The sequence below is a fragment of the Oncorhynchus nerka genome, linkage group LG28 (assembly GCF_034236695.1).
Source record: "Oncorhynchus nerka isolate Pitt River linkage group LG28, Oner_Uvic_2.0, whole genome shotgun sequence".
In the NCBI taxonomy this organism is placed as follows: domain Eukaryota; kingdom Metazoa; phylum Chordata; class Actinopteri; order Salmoniformes; family Salmonidae; genus Oncorhynchus; species Oncorhynchus nerka.
Genome location: NC_088423.1, coordinates 26058229 through 26078666, shown reverse-complemented (window position 1 = coordinate 26078666; position 20438 = coordinate 26058229). Strand labels below are relative to the sequence as shown.

General features: G+C 45.2%; 2 protein-coding genes across 5 annotated transcripts in view; one reads left to right on the top strand and one right to left on the bottom strand.

The window, feature by feature from the left end:
• The first annotated feature begins 728 nt into the window (after positions 1-728).
• On the top strand, positions 729-10046 carry LOC115113851 (nascent polypeptide-associated complex subunit alpha, muscle-specific form-like). The gene is made up of 3 exons (XM_065012545.1): positions 729-778; positions 1258-1390; positions 2682-10046. Exons 1-3 carry the CDS (start codon positions 729-731, stop codon positions 7773-7775), a joined length of 5277 nt encoding a protein of 1758 aa, XP_064868617.1. The 3' UTR covers positions 7776-10046.
• Positions 10047-10362: 316 nt separating this feature from the next.
• LOC115113850 (slit homolog 1 protein-like) overlaps positions 10363-20438 on the bottom strand; it is a 202750-nt gene continuing 192674 nt past the window's right edge. The window contains exons 30-37 of one of the 4 annotated variants that reach the window (XM_065012727.1): positions 20156-20293; positions 18412-18661; positions 17991-18121; positions 17637-17791; positions 16226-16514; positions 15799-16010; positions 14217-14249; positions 10363-14059 (exon numbers count right to left, since the gene is read on the bottom strand). In XM_065012727.1, the coding sequence (XP_064868799.1) occupies positions 13821-14059; positions 14217-14249; positions 15799-16010; positions 16226-16514; positions 17637-17791; positions 17991-18121; positions 18412-18661; positions 20156-20293 (1447 nt within the window). In that variant the 3' untranslated portion in view covers positions 10363-13820. The remainder of the gene's footprint in view (positions 14060-14216; positions 14250-15798; positions 16011-16225; positions 16515-17636; positions 17792-17990; positions 18122-18411; positions 18662-20155; positions 20294-20438) is intronic. The other 3 variants (XM_065012728.1, XM_065012729.1, XM_065012730.1) reach the window with 3 other exon arrangements.

The following is a 20438-nucleotide window of genomic DNA, read 5'->3' as shown; positions in this document are numbered from 1 at the left end:
TCTTTCCATCATTGTATGATTTTTTTTTTTGTGTGTGTAAATGATCTCAAGCTTACGGACAATGTGATATAGGGTGCGCAATTACACAGGTAATTTCACAAAACGGATAACACAAACAACTGAATTCGTTATCCCTTTCATGCCCTGCCTCCAGTCCACTTACTGATATCTGAACAAGAGGGCCTCATTGAAATTGCAGCAAGCGGTTCTGTGAAAATTGAATTTAATCAGAAGCCACTGCCAGGTTTCTGGACCGGGCTGCAGTCAGAGTATCCTGCCTTGGCAAATTACGCTGTTAACACACTGATGACCTTTGCAACCACATACCTATGTGGGAATGGATTCTTGGCCCTCACTAGCATGACGACTAAATACAGGCACAGACTGTGGACAATTATTTAAGACTGAGACTCTCCAATACAACCCAACATTGCTGAGTTATTATTTGTGCCCTGGTCCTATAAGAGCTCTTTGTCTCTTCCCATGAGCCGGGTTGTGACAACTCGCACTCATTCTTGTGTGTGTGTGTGTGTGTGTGGCAGGCTTACAATGATGACAAAAACAAAATTTGAGAGTGCGCTGACCCTGGTGCTAGAGGGGGTATGCAGCTGGAGGTTGACTGTTTTGAAGGGGTACGGGACTATAAAAAGTTTGGAACCACTGCTATAGATGAATGGAAAGAATTTTAGAGGATATCCAGGCCTGCTGGAAATTGCAGACATATCCAGATGATGCTGCGTACCATTTTGCACAAGGACGCTGTAGGTGTGTTCGACGCGTAAGATCTCCTTGGTAAGATAGTCAAAATTAATGACCGATTTGTTCGATTAATTCAGACTATTTTGCTAATGTGTAGACTGGCTTTTTTAAGGGAGTATCCGAGCACACACTTTCGGCTAACCAAGCTTGGAAAGACGCCAGCCGAACTGAAGCATGCTAACATCTTTAGCGTTTTCGTGATAACATTTCTTACTGAACTATAGAAAAACAATTTATTTTTATGGGTGTTGTGAATACTTTATTAATCTCCATACCACTCACTGTATGCCTTAATGCATTGATCCCATTGTATGACAACATTTTAAGAACCTATAGCTATCGTAACTCTCGTTATGGTCCATGTGGTTATAACCTGACTTATTTTTTTTCTTTCTAACAGTTTCCATAGATATTTTTATATGCTTTTGGAAAATTATAAGCCTACATTTTATATTCATGACATTAAATATAAACATCCTTGTACTGTTTGTCTTACAGTGAATGTCTGGAGCTGAGTCCAGCGAAGGCCAGGGACCTCCAGTCCACTTCGACGCTGGAGCAGTTCATGACGAAGCTGTGTCTGCATCACCAGAGGCAGATTGTCGACGCTCTGGGCTTCCTACAGACAGAGGTCTGTATAGGCATTGCTCTCATTGTGTATTTTCAATTCAGTACATTTGAATAGATCATTTCTGATTGCTTTTCAGGGACAATAACTAACAAACCAGAGGACGCAGATGCCTAATACATTAACCTCTTGAAACTAGGGGGCACTTTTTTATTTTTGGAAAAATAACGTTCCCAAAGTAAACAGGCTATTTTTCAGGACCAGAAAATAGAATATGCATGTAATTGACAGCTTAGGATAGAAAACACTCTAAAGTTTCCAAAACTATAAAAATATTGTCTGTGAGTATAACAGAACTGATAGCCTGAGAAAAATCCTGAAGCCTGAGAAAGCCTGAGAAAAATCCAATCAGAAAGTGACTCTTATTTTGAAACCTCTGTGTTCCTATGCATCCCTATTGACCATTGAAAGGGATATCAACCAGATTCCTTTTTCTATGGCATCCCTAATGTGTCTACAGCCTTTAGACATAGTTTCAGGCTTTTATTTTGAAGAATGAGCGGGAACGACCACATTACGTAAGTAGTCAGGTGGTGGCTCTCAGAGTGATTTGTGCGCAAAAGACAAAGGCGGCCATTGTTACTCCCGGTCCTAGTGAAAAGCCAACTGTCCCGGTTGATATATTATCGAATAGATATTTGAAAAACTCCTTGAGGATTGATTCTAAAAAAGGTTTGCCATGTTTCTGTCGACATTATGGACAATTTTGAATTTTTGTCTGCGTTGCCGTGACCGCTATTTCCGGTGGATTCCTGGGCATAATGCATCAAACTAACGGAGGTATTTGGATATAAAAAATATCTTTATGGAACAAAAGGAACATTTGCTGTCTAACTGGGAGTCTCGTGAGTGAAAACAACCGAAGATCATCAAATGTAAATGGTTAATTTGATTGCTTTTCTGATTTTCATGACCAAGCTTCCTGATGCTAAGTGGACATAATGCTATGCTAGGCTATCGATAAACTTACACAAACGCTTGTCTTGCTTTCGCTGTAAAGCATAATTTCAAAATCTGAGACGACAGGGTGATTAACAAAAGGCTAAGCTGTGTTTCAAAATATTTCACTTGTGATTTCATGAATATAATATTTTCTAGTAATATTTTTTGACTGTTGCGCTATGCTATTCAGCGGTTGCTTATGACAATTCTCCCGGAGCCGGTAGGGGTAGTTCTAAGAGCAAAAAGATACAGCCTGGAAGTTAGAGACTAAGGCTCTGTGGCGTGAATATGTTTTGTCTATGTAATAACTAGGTTAAGGTACTGAATAACCTCATTGTTCTCTTTGTTATAGGTCAAGACTATATCCTCCTCCAGCACATCACCAGCCTCTGCCTTCAAAACCTCTTGCTCAGTCAAGCACGGCGCCCTTCAGGGTCCTAGTCCTGAACCCTGCCTGGAGAAGGGGAGGACTGGCCAGAAACTTCCCATGGCTTCCAATCCCAAAGGACTGGTGGAGGGGGGAGAGGCAGTTGGTACCAGGAGTAGCAGGTTGGCAGCCCCAGAGCAGACCCCTGAGACTGATGTGTCTAGAAATGTATCTGGGGCCGCTGGGCCAGCCTTAGATTTCCGTAAATCTGGCCCAGGGGAGTCTAAGGCTTTGGCAAACCTTCTCAGAAGCACAGAGGACAGTGAGAGTAAACCTCTTAGTGACCATGCTCCTCTAAAGATCAAAATCCTGAAGTCCAGCAGCCTGGCTGATGGTAAGAAGCTGTCCTGTGTGCTCACCACCTCTCTTCCTGCTCTCGCCGGTACTATGGATAAACAGCAGGGCAATTCTGACTCTTCAATCAGAGCAGATAGTTACAGCGATGGCCCCAGCTCCTCTGTGAAAAGGCACAATGATGTTAATCATCCAATAAGACAAAGAGGCTCCTTTGGACGTACCAGAGATACGCTGGTCAAACAGAGTCCACCCCAAAAGACCCCCACCATCATACCCCCAGTTTCCCCCAGGACAGCAAGGAAGACCTTGAAGGGGTCTTCCTATCATCGGCCTAGGGACGCTTCTTCGCTGTGTCAGTTTGTAACCGACCCAGATCTCGGCCACTGCGACATTGTCTACATTGACAAACCAATCACAGACTGTTTCCAGAAATGGCAGCACCGTCGGTTCCCGCGAAACAACGCCAGGAAAAGCACCAGAGGTCACATGTACGTGGAGGAGATGTGGGAGCTTAAGACTGTCCGTACATTAGCCAGAAAGTCCGCCCGCAACTATAGTGGCAACTCTCTCACTCCAATGCCAGATCTCAACACTCTGGTCACCCCTAAACAGCTGCTTGGCAAGCCTGAGAGTGTACCTCTTGTGGATATGCCCTTCATTGGAGGTATTTTAGAGACGGTCAGTCAGAGAACTCCCTCGGAGCATTCAGCTGAAAGGGAGTTGGCTCGGGATGTAGAGACTGCTGCAAAATCAGCCAGTGAGGTGGAGCTAATCGTTGAGACTAATCAGACAGACCAGAGTCTATGCAAAGAACAGACTGCCCCTCCATCTCCTTCACAGTGTCCCCCAGTGGAGAACGAGCAGAGTGCAGGGACAGACTCAGAGCAGCCAAGGCTGAGTGTAGCACCAGATAGTCTAGCTAGTACTGTGGTTGAGACCGCACATCAGGATTTAAACAGTGTAATTAATGACATCGTTTTGAGTGAAAGCCCAGAGCAGGTGGTGATGGGGAAAGATGTGAACCCATCACATAAGACATCAGAAGAAGCTGAGCTTGTCCAGGATCAGCTGCAGACTGTGCCAGAGGGCCAGAACGTAATCTCTGATACCCAACAAAAGGAATCTGAATCCCCGAGCCCTTCCATGGAGAGCGCTGGAAACAAGGAGGAGAATGAGGTAGTGAATGCAAGTGTAATTGGTAAAGAACAGGCCGAGCCACTGGAACCTCAGAGTCCAGTTGACCAGAAACCATCTGAGGGCTCTGGAGGAGAAGTTGGCACTGAGGTTCCCACAGAGAGTGAAAGGATGGAGGTGCAGGAAACGGGCAAGGTTGAACCAGACTGGGCTCCAGGTGACGGCAACAATGTGCCTGAAGAGAAAAGGACAGATGCTGATTCGTTCTCTAAAAAGGCAGATGAGGCAGTTGTGAAACAATCACCTCCAAGGTGTTCTGAAAAACAGGGTATTCCAGCACGGGGGATTCCTTCAAAGGTGAAGGAAACTGCAGTGATTGAGACCGAGAATATGATTATATGTGGATATGTGAATGGTAGACCTATAGCGCAGTCTGACAGATGTTTGCGTGAACGGCCAGCTAAAAACACCCCAGAGTCTACTCCTACGAAGACTAAACGCCCCACTAAGACCTCTCTGAAACAATCCGAGAAACCTTCTGAGAAGATGCCAGAAATTCCTCAAATCTCATGCACTCCAGCCGAACTGATCAAAATCCCTGTGTCCAAACATCCCACAAAAACCTTTAAAGCAACTCAGAACCTGCCTGACACGAAGACCCCTGTGGAAGCGAGCCAGATCACGTCTGACGCAAGGGCCCCTATAACAGCAAGACTGAACATTCCTGACACTCCTCCAGTCGCAGACACACCAATCGACTCCACCAGGAACCCTGAGCCCAGACACCCGCTCAGATCAGCCAGACTGCAACAGCGTGAAGCTGTTGCCTCGCCCCCCCTCCGTGTCGCCTCGCCCCCCTCCCTGTTGCCCTGTCCCCCTTCCTGTCGCCCCTGTCCCCCCTTCCTGTCCCTGTCTCCCTGTCGCCGCGCCCCCTCCATGTCGCCCCGTCCCCCTCCCTGTCGCCCGCCCCCTCCCTGCCCCCCCCCGCCCCCTCCCTGTCGCCCCGCCCCCTCCCTGTCGCCCCGCCCCCCCCTCCCTGTCGCCCCGCCCCGCCTCCCTGTCGCCTCGCCCCCCTCCCTGTCGCCCCGCCCCGCCTCCCTGTCGCCTCGCCCCCCTCCCTGTCGCCTCGTCCCCCTCCCTGTCGCCTCGCTCCCCCTCCCTGTCGCCTCGCCTCTTCTACCTGTTGCCTCGCTTCTCCTCCCTGTAGCCTCCCCTCCCCTCCTAGTTGCCGTTACTTTCATTGTCCCCCCAGAACCATCTACCTCCCTCCCTCTCCCCTGCATCAAGTTTAACCCTCCCCTCCCTGTTGCCTCTTCTCTTCTTCGTATCGTCCCCAGTGCAGTCACCCAGAGCTCCGAAGAACTGAAGGTTGCAAGAGCTCAGCCAGCTCCAAAACCCAAACCCAGCAAGACACAGAACACTGCAGTGGAAACTAGGGTGCAAACTAGACCAAAGCTCAGGTCGTCAATGGTGGTAGTAGCAAGGGAGGTCGAAGAGGTTGTGAGTCTTCAAGTTAGCAATGAAGTTTCTGCTCTCACAGAGGGTACAAGCATTAAAAAGAGTGAGGCGCAAGCACATAGCAGTCCACTAAGACACAAAATAATTCTCCAAAAGGAAGGAGAACAAAGCAAATTTACTCCATCTGAGGGAGAACCAAGCAAATTGACTTCCCTGAAGAATTCAGAGGAACCAACTTTGCTGAAGAAGGCAGAGGCACCAACTTCAATGGATAGCAAAATTATATCTGGAGATTTCAGCATGTCTCCAATCAGCAGTGCTTTAGACAGACCTGGGCGAATGCCATTGAGGAGTGAGAGTAGTAAAACTGAAGTGGCCAGCCAGTCCATTACCCCGACAATTCCACCAACTGCGGTGGAGAACAGAAAGTCCGCTTTGAGAGTCCAGAGGTCACCCATGTCCTCAACCAGTGTTCCAATCACAGCTGAGAAAAGGAGTGGGGTGGCATCTTCCATGAGGCTGAAATCCCCAGTGAGACTCTCATCACCCATTAAGGTTAAGGTCAAACCTGAGAGGATAATCAAGTCTCCACTAAGGGATTCTCCTTTGCTGGTCAGTTCTCCTCTTCCCTCCAGCTTAGACACTCCTCTCCTCCTGCCCAAACTGGAGCCCCTAGTACAGTCTCGACACAAGTTCCTGGAATTACTAGACATAGAGGAAAACCAACAGAAAATATCTACTCTCAACACCAGGTTCGATAAGATGCATAGAGGCTGGGTCCAGATAGACAAAGAGGGACAACCAACGCCCAGACACAAGAACAAGGCAGACAGACAGGCAGCGATATGGAAGAGCAAGCGCCGGGTCCGCAAGCCCAAGTCTTCGGAGCACCAGAGGTACTCCCTTGTCCAGATGCTTTTCAAGAATGATTTGGACCTAGCCAGTATCTGCCGCTGGTACATGGAGTCAACAGAAACCCAATCAATGGTCATCGTAAAGAAGGTGAACACACGTCTTCTCTCTGAGACCCAGCTGCTCTTCCCCGGTATGTCCCAAGGGCTGTCCAAAGGGGTCTTCCCTAGCCTGCAAGCCGAGCGCTTGAAGAAACACTTGAAGAAGTTTGCCATCGCTTCCCCTGTGAAGAGCAACCCTAAGAGCCATAAGCTGATTGCTAAAGCCCTGGAGCAGGAGGTCAGTACAAGTACTCCCAAAGGGAAGGAGAAGAGAGAGCTGACCACGGCCACCCGGATCTCCACCAAAGCCTACCTCTCCTCTGCAGAGTCACAGGCAACCGACGGCCAGAAGGCCTCAGCGAAGGCCAAGAACCCAGCCAGTGCTCGGATCCTGCGGAAGTACTCCAATATACGTGAGAAGATGCAAGGTCAACAAAGCTCCGAGAAGCCAAAAGGGGCCCCAAGAAAAGTGATCAAAGCTTCCAAAGTCAAACCCTCTAAAGCCCCAAAGACAAAATTGACAAAACCAACTAAATTGAAACCGGCCACTGCCCAGAGGCAGAAATTATCTGTTTCTGGAGATAAAAGTGTAAAGGAGCCAAGTGTAGTCAAAACAGTGAGAGCGCAGTCATCTCCTAGTAGAAAGACTCCAGTAAAAGCTGCTGTCCAGGAGAGATCAGTCAAGACTAGCAGCAGCAGTAGAACCGTAAGAGATCTCAGTAGGAAAGAGAGTGCATCACCACAGAGGTCTACCCAAAGAGCGATGACCCCAAAAGCACAGAAAAACACCCCTGCTCCTTCCATCACCCCTAAAACTGACTCAAACAAACAGCAGGTTGGAGCAGAGAAGGCAGAGGTGGAAAAGAGACACTCTGAAAGTAGAGTATCTGAGACTAAAGGCCCTGAAAGTAAAGGTGTTGAGAGCAAAGGCTCTGAAAGTGAGGTTGAGTCTCAACAGAACATGGATGTCAAAACGCCAGGCTCTCCTGACCAGGTACTCACAAGGTCACAAAGGAAGATGGAGGCCACTCCATCCCCCTCAATCTCTCAGAGTGCAAACTCTAAGCCTGCCACAAAGAGATCAAATGAACCAGCTAAGAATAAGACTCTGAAGGCTGCCACAAAGAGAAGCCAGGAGAGCACACAGAATCCAGCCAAGCGGATCAGGAAGAAATAGATAGGAATAGCTACAGTAGTGTGCAGAAAGAACGTAACAGCCAAGCTGGTTATAATAAGGGGGGGGGACTTGGCAATGCCAACACTTTTGATAAGCTTCAAAGGCTAAATGCAAATGGTGACTGGAAGATATTTAAAGTCTAGTGTGTTTGCTGTGTTTTCTGGGAGGGTACCTATCAGACCAGTGTTGTTATACAGAGGCAAAACTCAATCTGGCTTCTGGTTTGGTATTGTGTAATTCTCTAACTGGGCTGTGGAGATGATTTTATAAGGGTATATCTGCATTGGAAACATGTCAGACATTGTAGATTTGGGTTTGATGCTAGGTTTATTAGTTATTCAGACTACAGCATGCCATGTCCTCCACCTTATTGTTTGTCCTAGTGTTTTGTAAAGATCACACAAGTCTCTATTCCACGCTTTCTATTTTTTTGTGAGGTTTAGTAATAATGGCATGAGAACATCAGTACCATGTTGCTAAAAACAAATATCGATTTTCTCTGACTGCAGCACAGCATGGAAAGCCAATCGTTCAATTGAAATTAGCCCAGGTTTCACTGAACATCATTCTTAGATCTATAGCCTATATTCATCAATGTCTCCAGCCCATCTCGTGATCAGAGTGGTGCGAATGTGTGGGACTTTTTGTGACCAGGTGCCTTATTCATCAGATGTAAAGTAATGTGTTGCTAACAGGTGAAGCCTCAATTCTCTGGCCATTGCACAGACACATACTGTAGGAGGAGAAAGGGAGTGTTCTAGATATGGATTTGGTGCAGGTCTGCACACATTGTGTCATGTTGACTTGGTCCTTCAGAACTCTTCTCCAGGTTATTGTATAGAGCTGGTCATTGGTGCTGACCTGCACATCTTGTATCTTCATGCACAACTTCCCTCTATGTGTTCAGTCCCACATGTTCCCTACTCTCTGTCTTCCTGCTATAAACCCACCCTGCTTCTCATCATGTACTGTTTGTTTTGAATGTGTAAAGGAGCGTCATGGTTGATTATTCTAATGAGTTCTCTTTGACCTGTGTTTGTTTAGTTTTAGATTCTGGGGTTATTTCTGTTCCTGAGCAGTAGCCTTATAACTGTTGTTACCGTAGCTGTGTTTAACTTTCAAAAACTGTCCGAGTTCTGTTTTGAAATTTTCACAAATGATTTATTTTTCTTTGCAATACATGTGAGATGTATTAACACCTGCTTCACTTGTATCTCTGATCCTGTCCCTTATATTCTCTGATTCTGGTTAGTTTAATGGTGACGTTTTCCCTCTGGTGTGATCATTACATGCTGTTGCATGTGCTTTAGCTACCTGTAGTGTTTACATTTAAATGCTCGTTTCTCCAGTCTTTCACCTGTGCAGCAACGGCCCACTCTTGAAGTGCAGTATTCACCTCGACTATTTCTTATTAAACATGTATTTGTTTGTTCTTTCTGAAAACTAGCTTTTGTTGCGGAAACTTTTGACTAAGACTATGCATGTTACCTTTCCTCTCTGGGTCGTGTACTGAATGAGCATTAATGACTGAAAGACATGCCATTGGTCAACTGTTTTGGAAGGGGGTCACTTTAAGGTCTGCTGTTTGAGAGCAGATACCAGGGAATGATGCTACAGTACATAGATCCACAGGTTGTATCTAATGTTAGATGCATATGTTTTGCCCATACTTTGTGAGCTTGTATGGTAGGGTGTGTTTACCTGTTATTTGGACTATATTGCAGTATACTGACCCCTGGTGACCATATATGAAAATTGTTGGAGAAAAAAAGTGTTTGTGAATGATCAGTCTGTACTATATCCCAATGTTATAGAAATAACCTGTCTGGCATGTTTTATTTTTGTGTATTTTATTTCTCAGATAGTTATTTTATTTCAGGAATACGTTTTCTTGATGCTTCCGTACTTCAGCAATAGCCTGACCTCCGTTTGTCAAAAGAAAGAAGACATTTTAGGACAGTTTTATTTTTATTATGGTTATTTCACTTTAAAAGTAATAATTTGTAAATGCAAAAAGGTATAATTCATGTTTTATATTGTTATTTAAGAAACCCCTCTAGATAAATGCATACAGTAGATCTACATGAAGCAGTCCACCAAATATCAAACTTGAACATGTTTTATTCTTTACTGTGGATATTTATAGTTTGGGATTCTGTATATTGGAAAATAAATAACTGATGTATTTGTGTTAATCCCAATAATGAGACATATTTGAAGTTAGTGACTTTGTATTCTTGCTGGAGTTGATATAAAGATGTTTGAATTGTATATTTTGTGTCATGCTTTGTTTTTTCCATCTTCAGTGGTTAGCTTTCATTAATCTACTGTGTCATTCTATGAGGTTGAACTAAAACAACTGTATTCCTCACTTTATAAAATCATCAGTATTTACTTCCCTATGTTCGTCTTACCATCATGGAAATACAATTAACATTCCACTGTACTCTTCCTCCAATGTACCTTCATGCTTTGTATAAAGAACAAAACAAAGCCCCTTATTCCAACTTGGGTAGCACTGTCTACCCCCCCGATCACACACACACACTCCATTCAAACCAATGACGAGACGCGTTAACAGTCCATGTTAAAAGCACACACATTAAAGTTTAATGAATGAAAAGTGGAGGAGGTTTCAGTAAACATTTTGTCGGTGGCGATAGATAAAGATAGATCGATAGATACTACATACATTCAGCATCACTGGGACTTCAGTTCAATCCCACCATCACACCTGCGACGGAACACAACCAAAGCAACAGAAGTAGCACATCTGTAGGAAACAGACCAGAGAATTATTAGACTTTTTGTTCTTTTTTTTTACCAGTTCAATACAACAGAGACACTGCGTCTTTCACAATGACATGATACGGAGTACAGTTCTCTCGAGGATGGTGGATGAGTCTTTACAGGTTTCACCCTAGAATGAATGGAATCCGGCTGAATTGCAATGATCAATATCCATGTTTGCAAGTATGAAAGTCCTTTTTGTGAGAGCTGTGATAAACTCATGTTGAAATCTGCGAGGCATAGAGCTAAACGTTAAGCTAAAGGATGAGATGACAGTTCATCAATATCATACATATGTGGACACCATAGGATAACCTCAGGGATTTATATAAGACAAGGTTAACATCGGGGCAAACAAGGAGTCCACTGCAACAGGACGCTCTGGGTACAAGTTGTTCTTAAGCATAGATCTAGGATCAGCTTTCCGTCCCCAAAGCTTTACCTTAATCATTAGTGGGGAAAACCACCAAACTGACCACAGAACTGTGTCTAGGGGCAACTTCATCCTACTCTGCAGGAAACCCGTCCTGTAGGTGTCCCACTTAGAAAACAAAGAGGATAACAGCTGAACCATACGGCTTCAGGAGTAAGCTCAATTCATGTTTATACACATTTATACATTCAGGTTGGACTGTTCTACTCTGCGATTGGCACCTTTTCATCTCTGATTTGTGTTCTATAGCCAGTCAGAATGGGGACATCTAGGGCTAAATTAATTTACCGCGAATGCAGTCTCTGCTAACGCGGGAACATTGCCTTTAAATTTCAATCACCTTATAACGCTGAAGTTCAGCGATACAGATTGAATCCAGGCATTATCTGTGCATGTTAAAATAGGATTGCGGTAAGTGGATCCAATGGCAAACATACAGAAAGATGGCAGGTCTACAGCTTGCTGTCATTCAGCCCATGGCCTCACCTCCCACCACAGTACAATGATAAGATGGCAGCACCAATTTAATGCAGGCAAAATGTAGACACCATCTTTGTGAACATCCACAATAAGTAAGCTTCCTACGGCAGCTTGATTTCAGTCGACTGTGACTTTCACTTAAATCTTCTACCACGGAAAATGTCCCCAATTTAAAATGACAGGAATTCAGCCTAATACTTAAACAAAATCAACACAAGACAATCAGAACCCTTTCACAATATTTCAGAGTATGGTATAGTAAATACAGGAAAAATGTATTTCAGAGTGGGAGGGGCATCTCACTCATTTGCATTTTAACTCCACCCACTCGGGCCCAACAGCCAATGAGGAATGTGTCTGAGCCAGAGGGGAGAAAATACTGTCATAACTGGCTATTAAGTGATGTCACAAATACCTTACAGCTTTTTTTTGTTACACTAGTTTTTATTTTAACTTTTTTATTTATTTTTATTTTTTGAAAATCAGCAACAATTATTATGCCTTTTATACTCTACAGGAAAAAGCTTTAAGATAAAATAAATAAAAAATAAAACAAACAGCACACAGACTTTCAAATGAATTAGATGTCATATTCACATGGAAGACAACATATACAATATTAAACATGTTTCTACATCAATACTGCTGCCTACACAACAAGGCCAACCATTCACTACCTTGTTTTGGACAATTACAAACTACCTTGTTTGAGCAAGTGAAATAACCAAATAAAAACAGCTAGGGAACCAATCAAATGCCATCCTGCCTGTTCCAATAGAAGCTTCCAGAAAACAAAGATTTACTCTTTAACATATAAAAATACTATACCAAAATGAAATACAAATATATATATTAGAATCTGTTAGGCATTTCTGTATAAAGAGAGGGCTAAAGGTGTTAGGTTACATCAGAAAACAAAATATAATAACAAATAAAAACAAAACAATGCAAAACAAATAATTGAAATTAGACGTAACAAAACAAATATTCTGAACCTTTTTGTTCCGTAATAATAAACATAATAAAAAGCTCTACATATCAATTTGCAAACTTCTCACATGCAAGTTTGCACACATTTAATACTGCAGGCATTGAGGGGAGGGGCCTAATCATCCTCCTGCTCAAAGGGGGAGGGCTTATGCAAATCATCCTGAGGCAATGCATGCTGGGGGATTGGTCTCCACCGGGTACTGCCTGCTCCAGGTGGGGGTATAGCTTATAGCCTACTGTAGGGGAATGGAAGGTCTACCTGCCTCACAATGTGTATCAGACAGCCCCTTCTGACTGCTTCTAATGGAACGACCCTTCTGCTCAGACAAGAACGTCCTCTAGTGTGGTGCATGCGTGCATGTTGTGTGTATGTGCTGTGAAGGGCAAATGACTGTGATTCTCAGTGCTGGTATTCAGTGCAGTGGTCTTATCAGTAATGAAAAGAATGGACATCTCTTGTTCTAAAAACTCCAGGATAGAGTCCAATAAGAAATCGGCCCAGATATAGCCCGACCTAACCCCAGCTCTGCTCAGCACAGCTCAACTACAATCTGGCCCATCTAAACCCGACCTAACCCGGCTCAACTCAGTTACAGTCCAGGCAAGCTTATATCAGCCCACACCAGCTACAGTCCAGTTCCAGCCCTGCCTAACCAAACTTAACTACAACCCAACTCTACTATCCTCCCTCTGTCCTCTTTTTTTTTTTTTTTACATCTCTGTACCTCTTCTGTCCTGCCACCCCGACCAGACCGGACGTCATATTACACATACAGCCTTCAGGAAGCAAAGAAAGCAGAGGGTGCTTAGACTATCTGAGGCCTAATGGATGGATGAGCCAAGGGGCCAAAGGTTTAGACCAGGTGTGTATGAGGGGTTGGTTGATGTCTGGCTCTGAATGCAACACCTTTGCATCTCTAGAACCCTTCAAAACAATGTTGCAGATACAATGGTTTGGTTGTTGTTGTTCACACTTCTCCATGTTGTTGTTGTTGATGTTTGTTTTCTCTGTGTTTCTGTACGTCACACAGCCATGGAAGGGGAGGAAATGTCCTATTTTACAAACATTGTTGTCCATAATATATAGATAGAGGTTTTTATATATATTTCTTTATACTCTCTGGTTCTCTTACTTCTTCCTCCTCTCTCTCTCTCTCCCTCTCTCCCTCTCTCTCTCTCTCTCTCTCTCTCTTTCTTTCTTTCTTTCTTTCTTTCTTTCTTTCTTTCTCTCTCTCTCTCTCTCTCTCTCTCTCTCTCTCTCTATCTCTCTCCCTCTCTCTCTCTCTCTCTCTCTCTCGCTTTCTCGCTCTGGTGCACTTGGCGGTGGCGGTAGCAGGTTTGTGTGAAGCGTGCTACATGCAGCCCACGCAGCCACACTTGATGGTCTTCTCCACTTCCTCGCTGAACGAAGTTCCATCGCTGCACTCAAAGGTGTATTTCCGGCGTTTCATTCGCTGGCTGGCACAGCAGGCACCTGTGTCGCAGGCGCCGGAGCACTCTACCCAGGAGACCATGCGTGTGGTCTGACAGATGGTGTACCCACGCTGCACCTGGTAGAAGTCCCTCACGGGCTCCCCCCGACACTCTGACTCTGTGGGTGGAGGAACGATAAAGACACATTCTGAGACTATGGTATGATGAACATCAAGAGAAGCCCTTCACCTTAACATTAAGATACATTTTAAGAAAGTTTGTTAAACAAAAAAATGCTAAATGTTTCAGACACAAAATCATCCTTTCATGGGTACCTGTAGTTGGTTTAGGCTGGATTACCTCTTGGTCTGTTGGTATCAAAGACAAGCAACAACAGAGACAATCTAAGTAAACTAGGATGCCAGACAGTCCACATTCTATCTCCTATCTGCATCACAGAGCTCCTCTGTGTATCCACAGTAGTAATGTGTGTGTGTCTCCTACCTGCATCACAGAGCTCCTCTGTGTATCCACAGTAGTAATGTGTGTGTGTCTCCTATCTGCATCACAGAGCTCCTCTGTGTATCCACAGTAGTAATGTGTGTGTGTCTCCTATCTGCATCACAGAGCTCCTCTGTGTATCCACAGTAGTAATGTGTGTGTGTCTCCTATCTGCTGTGTCTCTATCTGCATCACAGAGCTCCTCTGTGTATCCACAGTAGTAATGTGTGTGTGTCTCCTATCTGCATCACAGAGCTCCTCTGTGTATCCACAGTAGTAATGTGTGTGTGTCTCCTATCTGCATCACAGAGCTCCTCTGTGTATCCACAGTAGTAATGTGTGTGTGTCTCCTATCTGCATCACAGAGCTCCTCTGTGTAGCCACAGTAGTAATGTGTGTGTGTCTCCTATCTGCATCACAGAGCTCTCCGGTGTATCTACAGTATTAATGTGTGTGTGTCCCCTATCTGCATCACAGAGCTCTCCGGTGTATCTACAGTAGTAATGTGTGTGTGTCTCCTATCTGCATCACAGAGCTATCTGGTGTATCTACAGTATTAATGTGTGTGTGTCTCCTATCTGCATCACAGAGCTCTCCGGTGTATCTACAGTATTAATGTGTGTGTGTCTCCTATCTGCATCACAGAGCTATCTGGTGTATCCACAGTAGTAATGTGTGTGTGTCTCCTATCTGCATCACAGAGCTCTCTGGTGTATCTACAGTAGTAATGTGTGTGTGTCCTATCTGCATCACAGAGCTCCTCTGTGTATCCACAGTAGTAATGTGTGTGTGTCTCCTATCTGCATCACAGAGCTCTCCGGTGTATCTACAGTAGTAATGTGTGTGTGTCTCCTACCTGCATCACAGAGCTCTCCGGTGTATCTACAGTAGTAATGTGTGTGTGTCCCCTACCTGCATCACAGAGCTCTCCAGTGTATCTACAGTAGTAATGTGTGTGTGTCTCCTACCTGCATCACAGAGCTCTCCGGTGTATCTACAGTAGTAATGTGTGTGTGTCTCCTATCTGCATCACAGAGCTCTCCGGTGTATCTACAGTAGTAATGTGTGTGTGTATCCTACCTGCATCACAGAGCTCTCCGGTGTATCTACAGTAGTAATGTGTGTGTGTCTCCTATCTGTATCACAGAGCTTTCCGGTGCATCTACAGTATTAATGTGTGTGTGTCTCCTATCTGCATCACAGAGCTCTCCGGTGTATCTACAGTAGTAATGTGTGTGTGTCTCCTATCTGCATCACAGAGCTCTCCGGTGTATCTACAGTAGTAATGTGTGTGTGTCTCCTACCTGCATCACAGAGCTCTCCGGTGTATCTACAGTATTAATGTGTGTGTGTCTCCTATCTGCATCACAGAGCTCTCCGGTGTATCTACAGTAGTAATGTGTGTGTGTCTCCTACCTGCATCACAGAGCTCTCCGGTGTATCCGGCCTCACAGTGGCAGTAGGCCTCTCCTGTATCAGAGATCTGGCAGCGCCCGTGTTTACAGTTGTGGCTGCGGCAGGGGTTAAACAGCTCCCCCTGCTGGTTACACAGGGCACCACGGTAACCCTCCACACACTCACAGCGGTAGGACTGCAGGTCCAGGGGAATACACTTGCCATGCACACACCTGGGGAGAGGGAATATAAATCAATCAATCAGCAATACAGCTCAGCTAAGACTAAGAGTCTTGGGTTGAACATATGTAAAGACTTGTCTCAAACCATTCATATGAATTGCATTTGGAGACTTTGTAAAAACCAATTGAAATGCAAATAAAATCAAATCAAATCTTATTTCAAATCAAATGCATTATCATCATAACCCCAGTGAGTTTGTACTGACTTGCTGCCCTGGCATGGGTTGGTGGCCGGCTGGTCACAGTGTGGTCCGTTCCAGCCCGGCTGGCAGTGGCAGACTGGTCCCTGTGCCCCGTCCGGCTGGCAGATACCATGTAGGCAGTAGATCTTCCTACAAGGTTCACAGCCTGGCACCACGCCCGGCTTCATCTGGGTCTTAGTGAAGTCCTGCAGCTCATTGTTGATATACAGATTCTGGATGCAGCCGTGGAAACTGGAGCCATTCTGGATCTGCCAGAGCCGGAAGGCTGCCGAGTGGACGTCCACGGGCATACCTGAGAGATGGAGGATAGAGGGGGAGAAGAGATAGGAGGAAGAAGGTTAGAGATGTATGAGAGTGGAGAACAGGAAAACAGAGAAACCATTAACAAGAGACTGATATGGAATGAAGGAAGAGGCTTTTTCAAAGAGACATATGCAACTGGATACAATTATTTACATTTGACTATTTTCAATTCAAGAGTTTCTCTGATATAATAGTGGTTTGACACTAATTCAAATCTGAAACGACAGTACATGAGGCACAGAGTCTTTGAAACAGAGGACCGTGAAAAGGAGAAGGGGTATTGGCTGATGTGTTCTCTTCGATACAGCCACAAACATACACCACAGCACAGTACAGGACCTCACCAAGACATCACATCACATACTCTGAACACACAGGCATTTCTGATATCAGATCAATTCTGTTTCAACAATCAATGCTTTGATACCAAGAACGGCTAGACGGGTTACAGAGTAAAAGTTGTATAGGTGAAGAAAAGAAACCAGGAAAATGATGATCCATGCCAATAAACCAACCCACATATCCAGAGTGAAGACTGTGTCTGGTAGGACAGAGATAGGGACCTATAGGAGTGGGTTTTAGAAGGATAAATGAAATAGTAGGAATCACAGAAATAGAATAGAAGACTATGTGATGTATTATATGTTAGGAATACTGTATGTATCCTGAATACTGTGGGCATTAAGGGGTGATGCTCATAGGGCCAAGGGACAGGGGCTATATTACTATATTAGTACATTGTGTTGCTGATTGGGTATGGCTTTATATGTAATAAAACCATTGTCAGGCAGGAGTGTGTGGCTTTATAGGGGTGTATAGGGGTGTGTGTATTGTGTGTATGCTGGAGTGCTCTAACAAACACAGTCGTATTGGGGGATGGACTGGGTGGATTGAGGATTGGAGTTGGATAGGTTGCAGGATTGGGTCAGGATATAGCTCGCTTGCGGTGGTTGGGGTTTTGGGATGGGGGGGTGGTTGGGGTTGGGGGTTGGTTGTGGTGGTGGGTTGGGGTTGGGTTGCGGTGGGGGTGGTGACATTGACAGTAGTGTAGTAGTTGTAGTGCCTGCAGCAGAGGAGGAGGAAGTAGGTGTGTTCTGGAGAGGGCCCCTACCCCCCACGTATAGCGGAGCCTCCCCGTTGAGGGGCCGGACCCCCCTCAGGCTGTCCATGGTGGTGGGGAGACCCCCGTCGATGGACAGGTTCACCATCTGGTCAATGGTCACCAGCTCCACCGTGTGGAACTGACCGTCATTGATCGTCTCAGTACTGTAGACAGAGAGATATACAGGGGGAGTGGAAGAAACAGACAGACAAAGAAAAGAGGGGAGGACAAACATTTATTAAACATTTGGTTGCTGTGTGTGTGTGTGTGTGTGTGTGTGTGTGTGTGTGTGTGTGTGTGTGTGTGTGTGTGTGTGTGTGTGTGTGTGTGTGTGTGTGTGTGTGTGTGTGTGTGTGTTTTTACCTGTAGATAGCATGTCCAGGCAGGCTGCCAGGGTCGTAGCTGACCTTAACGTGACCCTGGAACAGCTCTACGGCGATGTGGTCATTGTCCCCATTATACAGCAGGATACCGTTGTCCTCCGCTGTCGACACCTGGGGGCAGATATCACAATATAATAGCATGTATTGTGATGATATGATATCACATCATGTCCTACATTAGTTACACAGACTGAAAGTTAACTTCAGATCCTTGTACGTAACTCAAATCTTCTTGCAGATTTCCCTTTGACAACAGTCTAAGACTAAGATTCTGTACATGCATGGATCTCAAACACATGCTTGTTGAATTGCTGATTCAGTACCTGCACTGTATAAGCTGTGTGTGTGTGTGTGTGCGTGAGCGTGTGCACACATTTTTGCTTGTGAGTGTGTTACAGTACCTGTAGTGAGATGTTAGATACCTGCAGTGTGATGTTAGCCTGGGGCCAGTTCTTGAGGTCAGAGAGCAGCAGGTAGGAGTCTCTGTCTACGAAGTTCACACTGACCAGCTTCTCACAGCGAGGACCTCCGAACCCAGGGAGACACTGGCACAGTGCCCGGCCTGCCCGCTCCACACACGGGGCATCGTTCTGGCAGTCTGCCAGGTCACATAGAGACCGCGGTGAGGAGGGCACCTCACACAACTGACCACTTTGGGGGGGGAGGAGAGAGAGAGAGAGAGAGAGAGAGAGAGAGAGAGAGAGAGAGAGAGAGAGAGAGAGAGAGAGAGAAAGAGAGGGAGAGAGAGAGGGAGAGAGAGAGAGAGGGAGAGAGAGAGAGAGAGAGAGTCAGAATCAGTAAGTCCAAATGACAGATGTTAGGCATTTCACAACTGATAAGAAAAAGTGGTACCCTATACGTATTATACCACGGATGGCTTGATACTGTTCTACGTTGTGTGAGTTCTAAGGTGTGTGAGTTCTAAGTTGTGTGTGAGTTCTAAGGTGTTTGAGTTCCAAGTTGTGTGTGAGTTCTAAGGTGTGTGTGAGTTCTAAGTTGTGTGTGAGTTCTAAGGTGTGTGTGAGTTCTAAGGTGTGTATGAGTTCTAAGTTGTGTGTGAGTTCTAAGGTATGTGTGAGTTCTAAGGTGTGTGTGAGTTCTAAGGTGTGTGTGAGTTCTACGTTGTGTGTGAGTTCTAAGGTGTGTGTGAGTTCTAAGGTGTGTGTGAGTTCTAAGGTGTGTGTGAGTTCTAAGGTGTGTGTGAGTTCTAAGTTGTGTGTGAGTTCTAAGGTGTGTGTGAGTTCTAAGGTGTGTGTGAGTTCTAAGGTGTGTGTGAGTTCTACGTTGTGTGTGAGTTCTAAGGTGTGTGTGAGGTCTAAGGTGTGTGAGTTCTAAGGTGTGTGAGTTCTAAGGTGTGTGTGAGTTCTAAGGTGTGTGAGTTATAAGGTGTGTGAGTTCTAAGGTGTGTGAGTTCCAAGTTGTGTGTGAGTTCTAAGGTGTGTGTGAGTTCTACGTTGTGTGTGAGTTCTAAGGTGTGTGAGTTCTAAGTTCTGTGTGAGTTCTAAGGTATGTGTGAATTCTAATGTGTGTGAGTTCCAAGTTGTGTGTGAGTTCTAAGTTGTGTGTGAGTTCTAAGGTATGTGTGAGTTCTAATGTGTGTGAGTTCCAAGTTGTGTGTGAGTTCTAAGGTGTGTGTGAGTTCTACGTTGTGTGTGAGTTCTAAGGTGTGTGTGAGTTCTAAGGTGTGTGTGAGTTCTAAGGTGTGTGAGTTCTAAGTTGTGTGTGAGTTCTAAGTTGTGTGTGAGTTCTAAGGTATGTGAGTTCTAAGGTGTGTGAGTTCTAAGTTGTGTGTGAGTTCTAAGGTGTGTGTGTGAGTTCTAAGTTGTGTGTGAGTTCTAAGGTGTGTGTGAGTTCTAAGGTGTGTGTGAGTTCTAAGGTATGTGTGAGTTGTAAGGTGTGTGTGAGTTCTAAGGTGTGTGAGTTCTAAGGTGTGTGAGTTATAAAGTGTGTGAGTTCTAAGGTGTGTGAGTTCTAAGGTGTGTGTGAGGTCTAAGGTGTGTGAGTTCTAAGGTGTGTGTGAGTTCTAAGGTGTGTGAGTTCTAAGGTGTGTGTGAGGTCTAAGGTGTGTGAGTTCTATGGTGTGTGTGTTCTAAGGTGTGTGTGAGTTCTAAGGTGTGTGAGTTCTAAGGTGTGTGAGTAGCTCACCTGTAGCCATCGGGGCAGGAGCAGGAGTATGCGTTGAGTTGGTCGACACACTGAGCTCCGTTCTGACAGCGATTCTCCTCACAGTCATCATAGTCCACACTGCAGTCATCACCAACGTAGCCCGGAGAACACACACACCTGCAACACACACACACACAAATGTTAGTGTTAACGTTAGCCCACTGAGCTAAAGCCTAAGTCTGGGTACCAACATCTTCAAGTCACGCACGCACGCACGCACGCACGCACGCACGCACGCACGCACGCACGCACACACACACAC

Bases quoted from the DNA above. Each gene is read 5' to 3' on its own strand.
- LOC115113851 (XM_065012545.1), top strand. From the start codon at position 729: ATGATGCTGCGTACCATTTTGCACAAGGACGCTGTAGGTGTGTTCGAC. The intron at 779-1,257 runs GTAAGATCTCCT...TTTGTCTTACAG, and splicing joins GCTGTAGGTGTGTTCGACGC to TGAATGTCTGGAGCTGAGTC. The intron at 1,391-2,681 runs GTCTGTATAGGC...TCTTTGTTATAG, and splicing joins TGGGCTTCCTACAGACAGAG to GTCAAGACTATATCCTCCTC.